The following is a 16,967-nucleotide window of genomic DNA, read 5'->3' on the forward strand; positions in this document are numbered from 1 at the left end:
GTCTTAAAGAGGGATGCAACACTCTTCATGTTATTAAGATATTGTGGCATGATCACAGAAACATCAAGTTTTGTTGCAAATAGTCACCAGGGTCACAAAAAAAAAAACCCACACTCTCTCACACACTCAAGAAGAAGAACCAAACATGAAGCAGCAGCCAGAAAGCCATTTTCCTCATATTTCAGAACTGCAACCTCCCTGAAAGGCTCAGAAGTGTAAGGTGTTCAGTTCTCAGAGACATGGCCAAGGTATGGAGGGCTGAAACAGAGCACCACAGAACAAGACACAGACGTTGATAGATCAAGTCTGGACCAAGAAATATCTGAAGACAGATTTTTCAAAGGTTTTATGACTGATGAGATGAGAGTGACTCTTGACAGACCAGATAAATTGGCCCATAAGGCTGCTTCCACACATCCGTTTTTTGCTGTGCGGCACAATCCGGCTCTTTGCAGAAAAAACGCAACCGTTTTTTTTTTGCCGCCGGTTGCGTTTTTTCCGCATAGACTTTCATTAGTGCCGGATTGTGCCGCATGGAATTGCGTTCGGTCCGGATTTTGCCGGATGCGGCATATTTAGCCCATGCAGCGGCCAGATAGAACGTTGCCTGGCACGTTTTTTTGTCCGGCAAAAAAAAAACGCATCGCGCCGCATCCTGCCGATGCGGCGCTTTTTCCAATGCATGCTATGGACGCCGCATGCGGCAAAAACCGCATCCGGCCGCCGCATGTGTTTTTGCACTGCGCATGCTCAGTAGCGTGCTGCAACCGGCAAAAACCGAACGGGCCACATGTAAAAACTTATGCAAAGGATGCGGGTTTTTTGCCGCATCCGTTGCATAGCTTTTAGAGCCGGATTTAGCCGCACTGCTAAAACCGGATGTGTGAAAGCATCCTTACTGAATTGGTAACAGGTACAGACCTCCACTTTGGCTCAGATGCCAGCAAAATGGATGTGAGGTACTGTGACAGGCTGTTATTAAAACCTTTTTGGGTTGAAAAAGAAAAAAAAAAACCTCTGAAACTTACTTTCACTTTTTAGAAGACATATCTTACCTTAGAGTTGCTCCATTTACCCTCATCAAACAGATCCCCAAGGATAAAAACAATGTCTGGCTGTAGTAACCAAATAGCACTCTGATATGCCCGCTCCATTTGCCATTCCCTGACCAAAGAAAACATTGTTATAATATAGAAACTTTATCCAACAGTAAAGGAAATGTAACAGATGAGATGTTCACATTCACATTCACATTCTCTATTCTAATTATCTACAGCTCATTACAAAAATCATGTACAATACCAGGAAAACAAGTGCTTTTTATATATACATTGGTATCATAGGCGGATTATAATGACGGCAATCTGGGCTACAGCCCGGGGCCCGAGGCTCATGCTCAGAAAAGTAAATTGCCCCCATTATAATCCGCATGAAACATTTAAAAGATGCTGAGTCATCCGCCCGCCCTGCAGCAAGTCGGCAGGACGGGGGCCGCCATCAGGGTAATGAGGGGGGGCACGAGTCGCTCATAGAGAGCTGTCCTCTCTTTCTGCTCTGATCAATGTGATGGGGCAGAGCAGGGGAGGAAATGTGAGAAGATGAAGGACCTAGCCTGATCACATGACCGGTGAGCTGGCAGGTCCTGTAGCTGCTGCAGCCTCCATGCGCTCCCAGTGTCTTCACCCTGCCTGCACCGATCAGCTGAGCTGCAAGATGTGGTCATGTACAGCGTGTAAGGAGATGTGTTTGTAGAGCTGTGTGTGTATATGTGCAGGTAGTCTGGCTGTCTCTGTCTCTCTCTGGCTGTCTTTGTCTCTCCCTGGCTGGCTGTCTCTCTCTGGCTGTCTCTTTCTCTCCCTGGCTGGCTGTCTCTCTCCCTGGCTGGCTGTTTTTCTCTCCATGTCTGTCTGGCTGTCTCTATTTCTCTCTGGCTGGCTGTCTCTTTCTCTCCCTGGCTGGCTGTATCTTTCTCTCCCTGGCTGTCTCTGGCTGGCTGTCTCTTTCTCTCCCTGGCTGGCTGTCTTTCTCTCCATGTCTGTCTGGCTGTCTCTTTCTCTGTCTCTCTCTCTCTCTGTCTGTCTCTCTACAGAAATCATATTACCTCACACATAAGCTTCTTATGCTAAGAATGTCTTTCGTTGCCTATAGCAACCAATCACAGCTCCGTTGACTTTAATGTAAGCAGTTTTTTTTGCAACTAACTAAAGCATGGGGTTAAATTTTCCCCTCAAAACGTAGTTATGATATTCCCCGAGTCAAATTGGGTGTCTGTGCAAAATATCGTGATTGTAAATGTGATGGTATATCCACATATGGCTGACGATTCTGTCTTGGGCTTGTCGATTCTATCTTGGGCTTATCACTTGTCATTTTGATGTTCTGAAAAACGCTGTAGGCAGCTTTTTTCGGGCTGTCAGAATGATGACTAGAGGTTAATGTTTGATTGAATTGGAGATTTTCCAGTGATGGAGGGACTGTGGAAGGTTCGAAGTATGCAAAGGAGGATCTAGGCTCACCCTGTAAATGCATCACCTGGGTCCTCTCTGGGGGACGGTGCAGGGAGGGCAGCTTCATGTTCAGAGGCAAAGTCAAGCAACAGAAAAAAGTTGTTTCCAGCGTCACATTCAAGAAATAAGAATAAAAACCAATGTTATTCCATAACTTGTGCAAATCTAGCAGAATATGTCTATGAACCTCTTTTAGGTGTGAAACGCGTAAGACTTTGTTTTATACTTCGTGGACGTCCATCCAACCTAGTGTTGGTTTTAACCTAATGGAATACAATTAGTTTTTTAATCTAATTTCTTGAACGTGATGCTGGAAACAACTTTTCTCTATTGCCAAAGTTTCGAGGGTTTAGAGGCGGCGCTGTGGTGGAGGCGGAGTCTGAAGGGGCCCTGAAAATGTTGGCTATATGGGGCCCTGAAATTTCTGGTGGCAGCCTTGGGCAGGACGTACGAGCAACATACAGTGTGCGGCGCGGCTGTGGGAGTCCTGCCCACCTATCTGCTGAAGAGGAGCGTCCTCTATAATGGTGATGGTAGATGGTGTTGTTTCAGGCCATGCAGCCTGAAGAATGGAGATGGACCGGTGACCTGTTCTGTGGAGGTGCCTGCCGACCTGTTCACTAGCAGCAGACAATGGCGGCACACTATATGTGAAGGGGGTGACAAGGGGGTCTTCTATCAAAGTGTTCTGGGGCATCTGATCTATGTAGTTTCAAGTCTCCATTCCCAATACATCCACTGTGTATGTATAGATTGGGAATGGAGGATTGAAACTCCCCAGCACACTGTGCCCCACTGGCCCTCCCTCCATCTTGGATATTTCCAATGTCTGACTCCACATACTGTGTGTGCCCCTCCATCAGGATATTCTGCATGTATCATGGTGTATGTATGTGTGGATATAATGGACGGGCACACACAGAGTGCAGGCCGGGGTCATCTGCCCACACCAATCCCATACCCCATATATATTTTCACTACTATCGTGTGCACACATTGAGTATTTTGTGAGTTTTTTTACCTCAGTATTTTTTACAAATACGGAGGTAGAAAAGTCACTAAATGCTGAATGTACACACACGGCCTTACAAATAATGAGCTAATGAACTCACCAAATACTCAGCGTGTGCACATGCCCCAAGGCCTCATGCACCTGTTCAGTATTAGAGTTTTTGTTACCGTATTTGTTAAGCTATGTTCACATAGGGCGGTTTTGCAGTTTTTTTTCCATTGGTTTAATGGAAATACATGCTAATAACAAGCTGTAGCTTTTGCTCAGATTTTGCTGCAGAAAAAAACCTACCCTGCGTTCAGTATTTTGTGAGTTTTTACGTCAGTATTTGTTAAACTATGTTCACAAAGGATGTTTTTGCTCAGCTTTGCTTTTATTTATTTTATTTTTTTTTTTTGGGGGGGGGGGCAGTAGTCTTGTTTACAGCTGGACTGTTCAATACTGTGCCTTATTGTTTTTTGTTTTTTTTTTATAAACTGAAGGGTATATTTATTAGATTAGTGGATGTTTTTAATTTTAAGTATAGTTTTGGCAACTATTTTTCAGAAATTATCTGTTTAAGGTGTATGATGAGGGACCAGTCACATGACCCGAGTGTAGGGATGGGGGGGCCTACAGATCCTGAACAGCCCGGGGCCCTGGTTACCCTTAATCCGCCCCTGATTGGTATATGCAAAAAGTCTATTGAGAGAGGAAGAAGACAGGATCTCTAGTGCCACCTCTTGGGTGTAGCAATCCGTCCCACATGATTTAGGACAAAACGCCAAACCAGACACTCCTTTTGCAGACATGTTTTCCAGGGTGTTTTTGCCATCATCAATGTGAAGAAGGAGATATGATTTGACTAGATAAGAGGACTCTGATGGTAGGTCTAAGGCAGGGGGTCTCAAACAAGCGGCCTGCTTGCTGCATGCGGCCCTTGAGGCCGCTTCTTGAGGCCCGGAGGCACGCAGACCCCTTGACGATCACAGCCGCTGTAAGGGCCTCCGCCGTCAGCGCTTTATTTAAGATGAATGTATTGGTGATGCAGCGCAGAGAAGCTCTCTGCACAGCTATACCAATGGCAGCTGCTGGCCAATCAGAAGCCAGCAGTGGAGTCATACACCGACATCTGCTGCTTCTAACCTCTGATTGGCAAGCAGATGTCATTGGTATAGCTGTGTAGAGAACTTCTCTGTGCTGCGTCACCAATACATTCATCTGAAATAAACGCTGACAGATGCGGCACGCTACACCGGGCTGTAACAGTCAAGGGGTCTGCTTGCCTGCAAGTCGCAAGAAGCAGAAAAGAGGATATAGTGGAGGACAGGTGAGAATCTTTTTTTTTCTTTTTAGGTGTAGGTGAAAAACAGCACAATAGGGGCATACTACAGGATAGGAACAAGGATGGACACATTACTACAGGATGGGGACAAGCTTGGGCTCATTACTACAGGATGGGGACAAAGATTTGCACATTACTACAGGATGGGCCACAATACTAAAGGATGGGGACAAGGAAGGACCAAAATAGTAAAGGATGGGCCTCATGACTACAGGTTAGTAACAAATATGGGCACATTACTACAAAAAGGGGAACAGGAAGGGGGACATTACTACAAGACGTTGGCCAAAATTACTATATGTTGCTAATTGTAAGACAATATTACTTACAAGAAGGGCATATAATGTAAATACAAAATTCAAAATAAAGCATGACTTTTTACCATTAAAAATATTTTACACACAAAGACAAAGTGCATTTACTACTGCAACTTCCGTACCATAAACCATACAATGAATGCCATTTAAAAAGAAATTCAAAACCATAAGAAGAAAATGGTCAAACAAAATGGGTTGCAAAGGTGTATAGAATAAAAAAGTCATCACTAAAAATGTCATTTTGTCCTGCAAAAAATGAATGCGCCCCCCTTTCCCCCCCCCTCCCCCGCAAATTCAATGTTTGTGCATGTGTGGCCCATATACCCAACAGAGTTTGAGAAATCTTGTCTAAGGAGTAACTTTTCTACTTGCTGATGGAGAGAAAGCCAGCATAAGGGGACTTATCAGCCATGCAATGCTCCTCTGGTAAATTAAATATGCAAACAGTATTTTCAGAGGATATTAGTATATTTAAATTGTCAGAGGAACACTGAATGGCACATAAGTCTCCTTAAGCGGTCTTGACATGCTCCACAAAGAGAAATGGTACCCCATAGATTGATATAGTCATCACGCTAATAGACTAGCTTATCAGTCAGGCAGACACAGAAAGAAACATTAAGCACCAAGTACATGTTTGAAAACATACAGTATGTGTATGTACAGTTAGGTCCAGAAATATTTGGACAGTGACACAATTTTCGCGAGTTGGGCTCTGCATGCCACCACATTGGATTTGAAATGAAACCTCTACAACAGAATTCAAGTGCAGATTGTAACGTTTAATTTGAAGGTTTGAACAAAAATATCTGATAGAAATTGTAGGAATTGTACACATTTCTTTATAAACACTCCACATTTTAGGAGGTCAAAAGTAATTGGACAAATAAACCAAACCCAAACAAAATATTTTTATTTTCAATATTTTGTTGCGAATCCTTTGGAGGCAATCACTGCCTTAAGTCTGGAACCCATGGACATCACCAAACGCTGGGTTTCCTCCTTCTTAATGCTTTGCCAGGCCTTTACAGCCGCAGCCTTCAGGTCTTGCTTGTTTGTGGGTCTTTCCGTCTTAAGTCTGGATTTGAGCAAGTGAAATGCATGCTCAATTGGGTTAAGATCTGGTGATTGACTTGGCCATTGCAGAATGTTCCACTTTTTTGCACTCATGAACTCCTGGGTAGCTTTGGCTGTATGCTTGGGGTCATTGTCCATCTGTACTATGAAGCGCCGTCTGATCAACTTTGCGGCATTTGGCTGAATCTGGGCTGAAAGTATATCCCGGTACACTTCAGAATTCATCCGGCTACTCTTGTCTGCTGTTATGTCATCAATAAACACAAGTGACCCAGTGCCATTGAAAGCCATGCATGCCCATACCATCACGTTGCCTCCACCATGTTTTACAGAGGATGTGGTGTGCCTTGGATCATGTGCATTTCCCTTTCTTCTCCAAACTTTTTTCTTCCCATCATTCTGGTACAGGTTGATCTTTGTCTCATCTGTCCATAGAATACTTTTCCAGAACTGAGCTGGCTTCATGAGGTGTTTTTCAGCAAATTTAACTCTGGCCTGTCTATTTTTGGAATTGATGAATGGTTTGCATCTAGATGTGAACCCTTTGTATTTACTTTCATGGAGTCTTCTCTTTACTGTTGACTTAGAGACAGATACACCTACTTCACTGAGAGTGTTCTGGACTTCAGTTGATGTTGTGAACGGGTTCTTCTTCACCAAAGAAAGTATGCAGCGATCATCCACCACTGTTGTCATCCGTGGACGCCCAGGCCTTTTTGAGTTCCCAAGCTCACCAGTCAATTCCTTTTTTCTCAGAATGTACCCGACTGTTGATTTTGCTACTCCAAGCATGTCTGCTATCTCGCTGATGGATATTTTCTTTTTTTTCAGCCTCAGGATGTTCTGCTTTACCTCAATTGAGAGTTCCTTAGACCGCATGTTGTCTGGTCACAGCAACAGCTTCCAAATGCAAAACCACACACCTGTAATCAACCCCAGACCTTTTAACTACTTCATTGATTACAGGTTAACGAGGGAGATGCCTTCAGAGTTAATTGCAGCCCTTAGAGTCCCTTGTCCAATTACTTTTGGTCCCTTGAAAAAGAGGAGGCTATGCATTACAGAGCTATGATTCCTAAACCCTTTCTCCGATTTGGATGTGAAAACTCTCATATTGCAGCTGGGAGTGTGCACTTTCAGCCCATATTATATATAGAATTGTATTTCTGAACATGTTTTTGTAAACAGCTAAAATAACAAAACTTGTGTCACTGTCCAAATATTTCTGGACCTAACTGTATGTATGATAAATATCTTTTTTTTTTAGTGTACTGATAAATCTAAAATGAAACAACCACCAGGGACAGGTTGAAAGATCCATTTCCAGCTCCAATACAAGTAGTAACATCCAAGTTTAATTCCATCTTCGTTGAAAACATAAATTTAAATATAAAATATTTGAGAGACATATGGCAATTAATTTCCATGATTAAGAACCCTTAATGGGTTGGTAACAATTAGGTCATGTTTGTCTATTATAAATATTTTTTTCAATGAAGATGGAATAAAAGTTGGATGTTACTACTTACCGTATATTGGAGCTGGAAATAGATTCTTCAACCTGTCCCCAGTAGTTTTTGCATTTATTTTTTCCAAAGGTGTACTTGGTGCAAAATGTTTCTTTCTGTGTCTGTCTGACTGACAAGTTAGTCTATTAACGTGATGACTATACCAGTCAGACAGACACTGATGCAATGTTAAGCCGGCTGTTAGCAGTGCCAGGGGCCTGGTTACAATCTCTGCTCACTATGTACTGAGCAGTAACAAAACTGCTTTGGCAGCTCCAGTATGACGGAAAGCCGGAGGCAGCTGGGAGGAATAAAGTTAATGTCCTCCCAGTAGCCAGACTTTCAGTGGAGCAGCCAGGCAGTTTTACAACATTATTAATCCAATATCTGCAATTTAATAGCATTTGTTTTATATGACAGGCTCTTGTTAAACAAATTCAGCATAAGGCTGGGGTCACACTAGCATGTAGCATCCAATGTGAGAGAATGTGATGAGATATGCTAATGACACTCGGCTCAAACTCTGCTGCTAGCGTGAATGTCATTCACGGTGATCTGATTCTCTGGCATGCGAGGATGTGGGGAAGATTGAGAGATTAATTTTTCCATCTTCTCCATGGTCTGTCTCGGCATATATCAACTGCACAGGGCTGACATTCAAGTGCAGTCTAATGATTTGGCGAGCTCTTTCGTGTTCAAAAATCAGTCTTAAAAGTTCCAGCAAAGTGAATGGGATTTATATAAATCTCATGCCCACTGTACTTTTCCTCTTACACTGTGGAAACAGACTTGTGATGCATTTTTTTTTTTTTTCAAATCTGCAACAAATCAATTTCTCTTGCAATAAATATTCATTTTTTTTGCAATTGCCCCCACCGACTTTATCGAGATAAGGAAAATCCTACTGTTTTTATTGAATGTATGTAATTTGCACATGACTATCACTAAAGTTTTATCACACCCAAGTAGCAGGATATAGTCAAAACAAAGTCGTTTTATTTAAAACATGATGTACCAAAACAGAAAAAAAAAAAAAGACAAAAAAAACAGATGAAAAATGCAACGAAAATGCGCAAATAACCTCATTGATTAGAAATTCTCCTACAACAAAAACGCACCAAATACTCATTGCATGAACTTAGCCTAAGTAATGCCTGCCGGATATGCCATAAATGTCTAGTAAGTGCAAGTCCTGCTGATGAGAACTGCAAGTATTTTGCGAATGAGGCACAAACTCCACTATTCGTGAAGAAAAAGAGCCAGCACGATCAGAAAGTGGCATGCATCATATAAAAGTGCAAATTCACGGATTTATTCCAACTGTACTATAATGTAATCTCAACCCTATTTTAAAATGTGCAATTTTTATTAATATTCATTAAAATGTACCCACAAACAGACACACAAACATAAATGAGAATGGATCACGATATCCTTGTAAATAACCAAGGAATTTTATATACACACTCACAACCACATATGTTACAGGGTGGTATACCCCACAAGTATATTACAGTCACCTAGAGTCATATCACAAGGGGCTCAGATAATCTCCCCATTATACCCCAGGAGCTGAAAGAAAAATGGGATACAGACACCCCTGCAAATTACTGCGAAATAGAAAAGGTTGCTCCAATCATATTCTATATAATATAGTATAACAGGGAGAAAAGATGAATTACTTCCCTGAGAAGCAGGAATCCAGGCCTGCCAGGCCTCAACGCGTTTCTCCTCTCCCTTTAGAGGTTCATCAGGAGGCTAAGGGGAGACGGCAGCGGGTCCTGTTCAATAACAATCCATGGCTTGTAAATAACTCTTATGGATCACTACCTTGCATAAAGATAATTTATTAGGAATAGAAGTCTATACGTCTTGTACAGTGCTAGTATCATGAATAGGAATTCCTGGTTGTAGATCAGTAAATTGATACCTTCTTGATCTAAGGAAAACAATACAGGGAAGAGTATTACCATTTGGGAACTCATATATATTGTACTGTGCAAGCACCACTATAGGGCTTTCCATCCCATCCCTATATCAGGGTCAGGGAGAGTGAGAGCCGACGTGGAACGGGGGCGCCCGGTAACTTATGGTGTCATACCCTCCGTTGTTAGGTAGGGATACACTACCCTTATAGGGCTATATTAGTTTCCCTTCCTTTTCCTAAAGTGAGTGTGTATATAAAATTCCTTGGTTATTTACAAGGATATCGTGATCCATTCTCATTTATGTTTGTGTGTCTGTTTGTGGGTACATTTTAATGAATATTAATAAAAATTGCACATTTTTAAATAGGGTTGAGATTACATGTTAGTCCCTTTTTGAGCACTCTACCCATCTATTTAACTCTGTTAGTTCTTCAACTGTACTATAATAAAAAATGAGATTTGTATCAAATAATTGATGAATTCTTTGAGCCACCCCTGCCACTTCACGATAGGGGGGTCTAGACTAGACTAGAGTATATTATGTATTTCATGCGCCATGCGGCCTCCTAGATTTAAAAAAAAAAAAAAAAATTATTAAAAGCAGAACCATATACTGAAGCACACATACCTGTAACTTATATATAACCGCTTCCATGTCACAACAATTGGTAACTGCAGATAACAGGTCAGCCCAGGTCCCAGCGTGTGTAGCAGACACTACACACACAAGGACAATATCAGAACTGACCTTCACGGTGTCAGACCAGCAGCCATAAAGGCGGACCAGATCCAAGAATGGTGCCTAATTAGCATTGCCTGTGGAAAAGGGTGAGGCAGCTGAATGTGAATAGCCACCAACAGGAGGAATATATTGCAAACCAAAGTCAGGCGTGCATGGTATGGTGGTGGTCAGGCACTAGACCAATGTAGCATAACTACAACCTAATATACTGTGCTTCAGTATATGGTTCTGCTTTTAATTTTTTTTTTTTTTATCTAGGAGGCCACATGGCACATGAAATACATAATATAGAGTAGGATCCCCCTATCGAGATTTGCCGTGAAGTGGCTGAAAGAATTGATCAATTATTTGCTAAAAAAAATCTCATTTTGTATAATAGTACAGTTGGAATAAATGTGTGAATTTGCACTGTTATATGATGCATGCCAATCTCAGATCATCCTGCTCTTCTTTATTCGTGAAGTGGTGGTTGGAATTTCCATTATTTGTATGTAAAGTCTGACCACCTCTCCATTGAAATTAGAAGCCAACATGGCCCACATTCTGAAGAAACATGGAGAGATCAATATGTATGCCATAAATGTAATAGAAAGGAATACTTCTTTAATATATTTGCTTAACACCTAACATTTTATTGTCTTTGGTTCACTTTTATTGATTATTTTATAGAAATAAAGGCAAGTACATAGCGGTATTCCTCATCCTCTCAGTTCTTACCGTCTGAATTTGTCAAACCAATGACCAGTGATTTTCCCAAGCAGATGAGTATCTGATAAGAACATAGCCTTCAATGGAGATGCCGGTGTTGGACTAGTCTTCAGATTTGGCCACTGGCACTGGATTATAACAAAGTAGTAAAGCAAGAACTCACAGAAAAAAATTGTGAAGAATATAAACCCAAGGCACTTCAACAAAAACACATATCTCCTGTTAAGGCGGAAACTCTTTTCTGTACCAAGTCCAGACTTCATTGCAGCCATGTGTGTGTCGATCAAAGGAGCTCCATAAATATATAACATCCATGTGCATTCGACTACATCTTAGGTGATGTCACGATGGTTACTTTGTGCCTGTCTATAGAAAGCAATGTTACCACTCAGGTCATTTAATAGAATTCAGTACAAAGTACACACGTTTAGGCTTCACGTACAGTACACATTGAAATCAGTTTTCACCTCTCCCAACATATATTTTAACAATCCCATAGGCCTCCATCTAGCAGAGAAACTTATACCATGGAGTAGGTTTCTTTTTCCAATTGATCATTCTGACTGTGGCCACTGTCGGGTGCATACCTCCTGAATGTATGCGTCCAACAGTGTGCACAGACGCAGTATGTACCAATCCTTACATACATATACACACACACACACACACGTACAATTGTTCTACAAGGTATAGTAGACAAATTAAACTATATAGCAGGGATCAAATACCGTATTTTCAATACAAGTCACATGCAAAAGATATATGTGCATCCATCTCCATTGGGATAGCTTCCCTTTAATGGACCTGCCTAGTCTGGAGAAGTCCTTGCAGGTAACACTGACATCAACGGAAGGTATCCCTTGCTCACGAACTGTGGGCATTTCTAGATCAGGGTGGCTATGGATTTGTGTTTGGATCAGCGTCATGGTTTTTCCACTAGCCAGAACTGAGCAGTCTCTGATGCTACTAGAGTAAAAGTCATGAATAGAATACATACAAGAAAATGTACATCTGAATGAAGCAGCTAACCCAGACAATGAGCAATCATACATTTCATGGGCATTTGCTCTATCAGTATTTTTTAAGGGTTGAACATAACTTCATTATGCTCCCTGAGTATGTCCATATTTGTGCTTTTTTTTTTGTGAACCGTGGTTTAAAAAAAAAAAAAAAGTTTTTTATCCAAGTTACGAATCAAAATCAACCATAAATTTAAGGATTCATGGAGAGCACATCAATGCTGACCTTGGTGCAATCCGTGTACTGTTTATTTTAACACTACACTAGGAAGATCATTTTTTTCACAATTGTGAAAACAACGAATGTCTAAATAAGGCCTTTGTGATGGTGATGCTAACCCTTTAAGGCTATGTGCCCACAGGACTCTGTACCTGCGGATATATCCGAAGGGATGTCCACAGGTTTCCCGCAGCAGCTCCCCGGAATCCCAGCGAAATAACTGCGGAAAACCTGCGAATATTCATGCGATTTACCTGCGGAAGTCCCGGCCTCTATCTCCGTAGTGGAGGGTCGGGAATTCCGCAGGTATTTCCACAGGAATAATTGACATGCAGTTATGTGCGGCTGCGGGACATCCACAGCCGCACATACCGCAGCATGGACACAGACACTCCCCATATCCCATAGGATAACATGGGGAGTGTCTGTACTTGCTAAAACCTGTAGATATATCTAGAAAATCCAGATAAATCCGCAGGTTTTCCGCGGCAAATTCCGCGGGTACATAGTCCCGTGGGCACATAGCCCAAAGAGTTGATCTTCAGGAGGGTTTCCCGTAGTCAAAGCCAATCTCTGACTGCATGATGCGGTTGCTCCAAGCAGAACAAGTGTTTGCCTGTTTGTTAGCCAAAATCGCTGGGCATCTCTTCCTGTGCAGTGATGGGCAAACCCGGTTCAAAAGTAGCGGTTCAAAAGTACCTGAGCGCCAGGCCCGGAGTTCTGAGGGAACTCCGGGTAATGATAGAGTCTGGCAACTCGAGGAATAAAAAATAAATAAATAAATGAAAAATAAGAATAAAATAAGGAGAGCTATACTTACTGAGTTTCCGGCGCAGCTGTAACTGCTTCCGGGGCCGCTCATTAGCTTCATACATATTCACTACATCCACTGCTTCATTAGAAGCGACAATCCCGGAACTGTACCCTGCTCATCCAGATTGCCTTGGTGCAGTGGCAATCCGGGTAATAAGGGGTTAATAACAGCTCACAGCTGCACCTAAGCCCTAGAATTGTAATAGGAGGCATCTATGAGACCCCCTCCCCCATTACAAATCTGTAAGTGAAAAGAAATAAACACAAACACCGAAAAGATTCTTTATTTGAAATAAAATACAAAAAAAAAACAAAAAAAAGAAAAACACACACCTTTCACCCCTTTATTAACCCCCAGAACACCCAGGTCCAGCGTAATCCATACGAGGTCCCACGACAATTCCAGCTCAGCTACATCTGATTTGACAGCGTGCGGCCATAGAACATGACCGCCCGCTGTGAGCTTCAGGCAGAGACTGAGCCACGTGATAAGCGGTGACGGCACTCAGGTTATTTGTGGTCACAGCTGGAGGGTCCCACGGTCCTCCACCTGTGATCACAGATAACCTGACCTCAGGTGACCTCATTGAACTGAGTGACCTCAGGTGAGGTTATTTGTGATGTCACCACTTATCGCGTGGCTCATTCTCTGTCTTAAGCTCACAGCGGGCGGTCATGTTCTATGGTAGCACGCTGTCAATTCAGATGTAGCGGGGCTGGAATGGTCGTGGAACCTTGTGTGGATTATGTCGGAACTTGGTGTTTGGGGGCTTGACGGTGTGTGTTTTCTGTATTTTACTTCAAATAAATGATTTTTTCGGTGTGTTTGTGTTTATTTTGTTTCAGGTACAGATTAGTAAGGGGTGGGGGGACTCAAACTTCTCCAATTACTAATCTAGAACTTAGTGGCAGCTTTGAGCTGTTATTAAACCCTTATTACCATGATTGCCACTTCACCAGGGCAATCTGGATGAGCCGGAAAAACTTCCAGGACTGTTGCATCTAATGGATATGACAATCCTGGGTGACTGCATGCTGCTATTTTTAGGCTGGGGGCCCAATAAGGATGGGCTTCCCAAGCCTGAGAATACAGGATACCAGCTGTTGGCTTTATCAAGACTGGGTAACAAAAAAAAATGCTGCATGCGGTTCCTCTTATTTTGATACACTGCCAAGATAAGCACACAGCTGGGGACTGCAACCTGTAGCTGTATGCTATATCTGTGTTGGGTATCAATATGAGGGGGTTTCGATGCCAATTTTATTTATTTCTTTTTACAGCAATAGAGACATACACACAGCACCTCTGATTGGTTGCAGCCAGACACGCTGTTACATAGGATCCCCACGTCTGACTGCAATCAGAGATGCAGGGACTGATGGTGAGTGGGGAAAGCAGTGTGTTACAGTATGGCTAACTGATGGACTAATAGATAGAGAAATACGCCTATCAGAAGTCCACCGTGCAGAGATGTTATGGCTGCTGCTGGTAGATAGGAGCCTGAACAGCAACTAGGCAAATGCTACTAAATATCAGAGTCCCCTGAGTTAAAGAACTCACAGGGAGGAAAGTAAAAGTAAGACCATGAACTCTATTACAACACAGAGAGGTATGGGGTATAGCTATAGTAATGGCAACTCTGTTACTGCACAGGGCGCCAAGGCCTGAGATCTCGTGTTACATTTCACACGGATGCTCTAATATAAACTCTACGGAGGACTGTTATTTTACAGCGTCAGGTTACGACTTATCACTTCTGTTACTTCACAGAAGCAAATATATATGTGGCGTACACAGTACGAATAGGGTGTATTTAGTGGACACTAACCGTATCCCACAATGAAGGAGACTCAAAGGGTGTGTAGAGGAGTCAATGAAGTCACTAGCTCCTATCAAGGACTACTGTGGAGTTCCACTGGTTACCCACCAGTGAACCCAGTACTAGCGAAGCCCAGAAGCTCTGCCTAACCGGCAACTGACCCATAACCGGTCTGATGTGACCGCGACGCCTCGCCCTACACCTGCCTCCTAACCCTGTATGAGTCCCAGAGGACTTAAACACCTGGCCCTGTACTAATGTAGTAAGTGCTTGCTGCACCACGTATGAAGACGACTGAGCGCAGCCATGTGGGTGCCCAAGGCTTAAATAACCTAAAAACAACCCACAAGATGGAGATCCCTATGGCCCACCCAAACCATAACCAATGAGCGGCCTTCCATGTGACCACACGTCATCTGTGATGTCACTACGGCTAATGGGATCACGCCTTGTCATCTGTGATGTCACTAGGCCAATGGGATTGCGCCACGTCATTTGGACACCTGATGCACTAAGTGCCTGAGCATGCTCAGAAGCATGAACCACTGACTAAGGGGTACTTTGCACGCTGCGACATCGCTAGCCGATGCTAGCGGTGCCGAGCGCAATAGTACCCGCCCCCGTCACACATGAGATATCTTGTGATAGCTGCCGTAGCGAACATTATCGCTACGGCAGCTTCACACGCAATTACCGGCCCTGCGACATCGCTCTGGCCGGCGGCCCGCCTCCTTCCTAAGGGGGCGGGTCGTGCGGCGACACAGCGACGTCACACGGCAGAAGGCCAATAGAAGCGGAGGGGCGGAGATGAGCGGGACGTAAACATCCCGCCCACCTTCTCCCTTCCGCATAGCCGGTGGAGGCAGGTAAGGAGATGTTCCTCGCTCCTGCGGCTTCACACGCAGCGATGTGTGCTGCCGCAGGAACAAGGAACAACATCGTATCTCCTGTTGGTGCGACATTATGAAAATTGCCAACGCTACACAGATCACCGATTTACGACACTTTTGAGAGCGTTTATCGGCGCATCTAGGCTTTACACGTTGCGACCTTGTTACCGGCGCCGGATGTGCGTCACTTTAGATTTGACCCAGACGATATCGCAGTAGCGATGTCGCAACGGGCAAAGTACCCCTTAGTCTCAGAATTGAGACTATCAGGTTGAGCATGCTCAGAAGGCACAACCCAGGACTTAGGCTGAAAACACCTAGATGTTCGGGTCAGTACCAGAGACTCAAGGAAGCGAACTGAACGAGGCCGAGCATAGGGTGAAATCGTCCCAGGAGGCATCAGAGAAGACGCCGCAGCTCGGTTTGTGACACAGTGAATATGTATGAAGGATAATGAGTGGCCCCGGAAGTAGTGTTAGAGGAAAGTGGGAGACTCAGTAAGTATAAAGTGCTTGCTCCAATTCCCCTATTCCTTCTACCATAATTTTAAAGTGCCCAATTCTGGTCCCTATAGACTTACATGTGGACCGGCATCCGGACAGATATCTGGAATTAATTCCAGGCCCATACCAGATTGTTTGTTTTTTAACTTGGTTGGACCAGCCGATCCCGGGTATCTGTGAGTCCACCCATCACTATTCATTTGGCAATGATTGACAATATTATCGACATGAATATTCGCTCTGCTAATCACCCCCTTATGTAAAAGGGCCTTAAAATAAAATTGTGCATTTTAAGGCTATGTTCGCACACTGGAGGTTTGTGTTTTGTCACCCAAAAACACCGCCTGTGCCAGAAAACGCATAAAAAAAGCATGCGTTTGTGCGTTTTTGGCCCATGCGGTTTTTTTTAGTAAAATATTGCTTCTTTTTTCTGCACCCAAAAGTGCAAGGAAAAAAAGAAGCAAGGAGCGCACAGCATTTCGGAATTCTTATAGACTTTGCTGGGAGGAGGAAAGATGCAGTTTTGGGTAACAAACTGCACCAAAAAACGCAGAAAAAAAAAACGCAGCATGCGCACAC

General features: G+C 43.2%; 1 protein-coding gene across 3 annotated transcripts in view; it reads right to left on the bottom strand.

Annotated features, from left to right (window-relative positions):
• Positions 1-16,967, bottom strand: part of MPPE1 (metallophosphoesterase 1) — a 299,670-nt gene that overhangs the window by 88,775 nt on the left and 193,928 nt on the right. For all 3 annotated transcript variants that reach the window (XM_075314563.1, XM_075314564.1, XM_075314562.1), the window contains exons 3-4: positions 11,133-11,489; positions 1,056-1,164 (exon numbers count right to left, since the gene is read on the bottom strand). In XM_075314563.1, coding sequence (XP_075170678.1) covers positions 1,056-1,164; positions 11,133-11,434 — 411 coding nt within the window. In that variant the 5' untranslated portion in view covers positions 11,435-11,489. The remainder of the gene's footprint in view (positions 1-1,055; positions 1,165-11,132; positions 11,490-16,967) is intronic.

Source organism: Anomaloglossus baeobatrachus, chromosome 6 (assembly GCF_048569485.1).
Source record: "Anomaloglossus baeobatrachus isolate aAnoBae1 chromosome 6, aAnoBae1.hap1, whole genome shotgun sequence".
Classification (NCBI taxonomy): Eukaryota; Metazoa; Chordata; class Amphibia; order Anura; family Aromobatidae; genus Anomaloglossus; species Anomaloglossus baeobatrachus.